At 44.3% G+C, this 4,952-nt stretch overlaps 1 protein-coding gene across 1 annotated transcript in view; it reads right to left on the bottom strand.

Moving 5' to 3' along the window:
- The window catches only part of TRPM5 (transient receptor potential cation channel subfamily M member 5), a 77,172-nt gene that overhangs the window by 51,926 nt on the left and 20,294 nt on the right, over positions 1-4,952 (bottom strand). Inside the window, exons 6-7 of the mRNA XM_025202136.1 lie at positions 4,477-4,541; positions 852-1,043 (exon numbers count right to left, since the gene is read on the bottom strand). Of these exons, the coding sequence (XP_025057921.1) occupies positions 852-1,043; positions 4,477-4,541 (257 nt within the window). The remainder of the gene's footprint in view (positions 1-851; positions 1,044-4,476; positions 4,542-4,952) is intronic.

The raw sequence follows: 4,952 nt of genomic DNA, 5'->3' as shown, positions 1-4,952 counted from the left end.
AGCTGCTGCTGCCACTGCCTCAGCCGCCACACCCAGGCCACTGCCACTAAAGCCAGGTAGTGGCACAAAGTCAGGTAGTGGCTCCAGCCCCTCCTCAGGGTACAAGAGCTGCCTGGAGGTGGTGCTGGTAGTGGTGGAGACCCCAGCGGAGCTGCCCCTGCTGAAGCTGCTGTCTGCCATCAACATGGAGCATGCCCACGCCAGCTCCTTGCCTGTCCAAGGCCTCATCCCCACATAGGGAGTTTCAGTGAGCTGTTGTGCACTCCTGCAATCCCATCATCTGACCATTGCAAAGTTCAGTGTCCTTCTAAAAGGAGAAACTACCCCGTTGCTCTGTGAATTTATACAGTCTGTGGGTCTTGTTATTTTTATGAATAGCATTTATTACTGAGAGAAGATGAGGATGGTGGAGATAAAGAAGAGCAGCAAGTCTATTCATGCACATCCAGAACCAGACTTCTGCTTAATAGTATCAGCTCATGGATTGGTTCTTCACAGCTGCAGAACCTCTGCAGCTGCACCACATGAATCATACTCCATGGCCTCCAGAGGGACTCCCTAGATCATATGTTCTGACTGTTACTTGAGGACACTATTTAGGGGAGGATAGAGCACTAAATGTTTTAAGTGAATTACTGAGCCAAAAATAATTATAGTCTCATCTGGCCTGATTTTGATCTCAAATACTTTTCGTGTGGCGTTAGTCTCAATTTTATGCCTAGCTTATTTCTGAACAGCCTTCTAGGAAATCTGATAAAACAGGTTGGTTACCAGATGGACCACAGAAGCTGGAAGCTGGAAGAGAAAGTCTGTGATACTGATACATGAACATATCAAACGAATGAGCTTACTGTTGCTGTCCACTGGCGAATATCTTTCCATAAAAAGTTCTCTGAAGGAAATTTTTCTTTGAACTGCTTTTTGACCACTTGTGGCACAATAAGCTGCGGCTCATTCACTAATGCAGCTAAGATGTCAGCTGTCCCCCCAGATCCTGCTAAGATGAGCCAGGGAGCAGAGTTTTCCAAGCCCCTGCAAATTCTCTGTAGTTTTAAAAATATACTTTAGTATAATGTTGTGGAAAGAAAAATAAAATAGATTAATACATTGAGGTGTGTTAAAATACGTTACAAACAGGAATGGGACACATGCCTGAACTAGACTTACCATGTATTCAGCCCAGGCTCATTATTTGGGTTCACCTTAATAACTGGCTTTTGTGATGGTATGACTTGCAGACTATACATTATTGCCTATATTATTTTATATTATGCACTAGTCCTGGTCTGTTATTTCAGTGCAAATTTTCAATCTTGAGTCCAGAATAATATAGAAAGTAGCAAGGATGGGAATCTCAGCGAGGGGAACCCCCACTCCTCCCCCAACTAAAATTAACTGGATGTCCTAAAAAGCAGAGCTATCTTGTAGGAACAGGTTATCAGCTACTTTGCACCAGCTGAAGCCTAGCAACTAGGAAAAGGGCTGCTGGAAGGGTTAACAAGGAACATTGTTTATGCAGTTTCACTGTATCCACAGACAAGAAGAAACATGCAGATTGCTATGAAGAAATGGTGTAGGGGAGGGTGGAAAATGCATTCTACAGCAACTAATAAGAAAAATATCACCCTAACTGAAATGTTAATGGCTCACTACCAATTACCAATTTTTGTTGTGGGTCTGTGAGCAATTCATAAGACTGCTGGAGCCCCAGTACTGCTTATTCTCCTAAAGATTTTTTTGTGCTTTTCTTAACTGAATATTACAATCCCTGATAATATAAATTATCACATTTCAAGTGGCAGAGATGTTAAAAAAAGCAATCAGATACTCATTCACAGCATGTAAGCATTGTCCCCACCCCAAAGATAACATTGTCCCCACCCAGTCTTTTCTTGGACTCCTCCCCCTCCTCTTGTCTCCTGAGGCCTTCAGAAGAAGAGTAATAGGTTTGCCCTGCAAGGCTTTCAACAGCAGGCAAACCAGAACTTCTGTCATGTATAGCTATAAAGGAAAAAGGTAAGAGATGACTTAATTACAATCTAAATGGAGTGAAGATTGCTAAAGCCAGAGGTGATGTTAATCTACCTGACTAAACTGGAAGGTGCAATGGCTAGTTGGAAATAAGACAAACATTTTTCAGTTGTGAGGGGAATTAACTATTGCAGCAAATCACCAAGGGGTGTCATACACTTTCCATCACTTGGCACCTTTAAATCACTGATTTACTGTATATTTTAAAATGGGATGCTCTAATTCAAATGCAAGTCATTCCACGAAGAAAATTTTTTTGGCCTGCAGTATACAGGAGGTCAGATGAAGTGCTCACAATGACTTCTTCAGGCTTTAACTAGATCGGGGCAGGCAATTATTTTGGGTGGAGGGCCGTTCATGAGTTTTGGCAAGCCATCAAGGGCCACATGACAGGCAGCCAGGGGCAGATAAATATTAATTTTCTAAATTTTTAGGGGCCCCACAGGCCTGGTGGGCCGCATCTGGCCCATGGGCCACATTTTGCCCCCCCTTGAACTAGATCATACCCTTTAAGCCCAGGATACCAACAAGATTATGTAACAGAAGTGCACAAGGTAATGCACAGTATCAGTAAAGAAATACTGGTGAAGGTAAAGTAGAGATGGAAGAAAGAATTGTTCCATTTTAGAGTATGTTACTGCTGTGAAAAGACTGAACCTGAATTTCAGGGTCTAAGAACCACTGCTAAAGGAGACCTGGAAGTGTACCTCCCTGAGCTCACTCCTCCACTGATGAGAGAAGCTTTGGCTCTTGGTGGAAACAGAAAGTTGTTAGATTGCTGTATCTTGTAACCCTGGATCTGGGTTTCCTTAGAGTCCTGAGAGGTAGTGCAAAGGATGCAATATCTGACTGCTGCCACACATTGCTCAATGAGCCAATCTGTTTGTATCCACATTTAGGTAACTAGCTGCAGTCCACAAAACATTTGTGATTATATTTTTATTGCAAAAGTTTTTCTTTAAATACAAGATTTTTAGTTACCTTTTGACTGACTACTTCAACGGAATCAAAATTTATCACCATCAAAAAGGCTACATAAAGCTGCTCATGTGTAAACACAGGCTTAGGAATATCTATAATAAGAATCATAATAGGCTTATTCGGTCTGTCTGGAGCACTCTGATTGGTTGTCTAAGCAGCCAATTACAGTGCTTACTGAAACAACCAATCAGTGTGCTCTGGACAGACATAATAAGCATGTTATTATTATAGATCCTGAGGCATTTCAAACATATATGCTGGCAAGTCAAAACTAGGATGAAGCACTGCCTCCCCCCCCCCAACCACCCCCATGGAGCAGGCAAGCAGGCAGGCTTCCCCATGGGGGAGGGGGAAGTGGTGAGGGGCCCGATCCTTTTTTCCCCCACCCTGGTGTTTGCCTAGCTGTCTTGCAGCCAGGGGACAAGCTGCTGGTGGGCCCCAGTGCTTTCTTCTGTGGCAGTGGCGCCCCCTGGAACCGCCCAGTGGTGGGTGCTACCCAGGGGGCGGGGCCACCACAGAGGGATCACCGTTCCCCCCCCTGCAGCTTGGGGGCTGTGCAACCCATTGGCAGCTTGCATGGGCAGGCTCCACCAAAGGCAGGAGGGGGGGGAGTGGCAAGGGGCGTGACCTTTTTTTTGTCTCTGTGTGTCCCGCAGCTGGGGGACTTCCCTATGCAGTGGTGGTGCCCCCCAGGCAACATCCACACGCTGGCACCCTGCCTGGGTGGTCCTGGGAGGTGCTGCCGCTGGGGAAGGAAGCACCAGGGCCCCCTACAGCTCAGGGCCCACTGGTAGCTCACTCCTTGGCCACAGGACAGGCAGGCAGGCTCTGGGGGGAAAAAAGAAAAGCCCCTCACCACTTTTTTCCTTCAGTGGAGCCTGCCTGCTCCATGGTGGGGGGCCCCGATGCTTCATTGTAGCTCTGACTTACCTGCACAATGCACATATGTTTGAAATGCCTCTGGATCTAACGCTCATTCTGTCCGGCTGGAGCACTCTGATTGGTTGTTTCAATAAGTATTGTGATTGGCTGCTGAGACAACCAATCAGAGTGCTCCAGACAGATAGAATAAGCCTATTATAATGATAAATAGGTAATACTTTAATTCACCAGCATTCTTCCCCAGATTTCTACTACTACCCTCCATTGCATCAGCCAGAGGTGTTACCCCTTAGAAGGCTTAAATGAGCTTCTGGTATTTATAAAATGAAACAGTATTTCCCTTGGTTTTATTCAAACTGCAGAATTATTCAAAGACAAGTTTTAAGTGCTGGCAAAGTTGATGCAAATAAAATGTTTTCAATATTTTAAATAGAAAACAGCGCTGTTATACAAACTGTATAAAGTCTTCTGAGATATATTTGGCACCCAACAACATTTTCAGTTGAATAGTCTTGTAGCTGACAGTTACAGTGCGTAGATGTGTTACCTTCCTTATTTATGCCATTGCAAAGGAAGTCTTACCTCAAGTGTATTTGGTCCTCCGTTTACTAGTAAACAAAGCACAGGGATTTCAATGCTACCTGTTCCTGTAAAACAGATGACAATGATTACATTAATAGCATTCTTAAAATGGTTATCAGCCTGCCATTTTCTGTAAAGTATTGTGTTATTTATGACTCGCACAGTAAAATAAGGAAGCTGGGCTTTGAGAATGAAACCAGGGAATAATGTTCTAGCCTAGTGATTAGGATGTCAGTGTTAAGAATTATGACTAGGGTTCAAGTCCATACTCTTAATGGAGTGATTCAGGATGCTTATACACCACATCCCCACATATCTGTGGATGCATGCTCCTAGTGGAGCCTTGCCCACCCCTTTCCATTAAATTGTGCCAAACACAAAAATGTAGCAGCAAAGGCTCTGGGGACATTTCCCCACAGACGCTTGAGACTTCTCTGACATGCTTGAGAATGACTATTTGATGTATGCAAGCAGGA

Source organism: Alligator sinensis, unplaced genomic scaffold, assembly GCF_000455745.1.
Source record: "Alligator sinensis unplaced genomic scaffold, ASM45574v1 scaffold983_1, whole genome shotgun sequence".
NCBI lineage: Eukaryota > Metazoa > Chordata > Crocodylia > Alligatoridae > Alligator > Alligator sinensis.
This window is presented reverse-complemented; position numbering and strand designations above follow the sequence as displayed.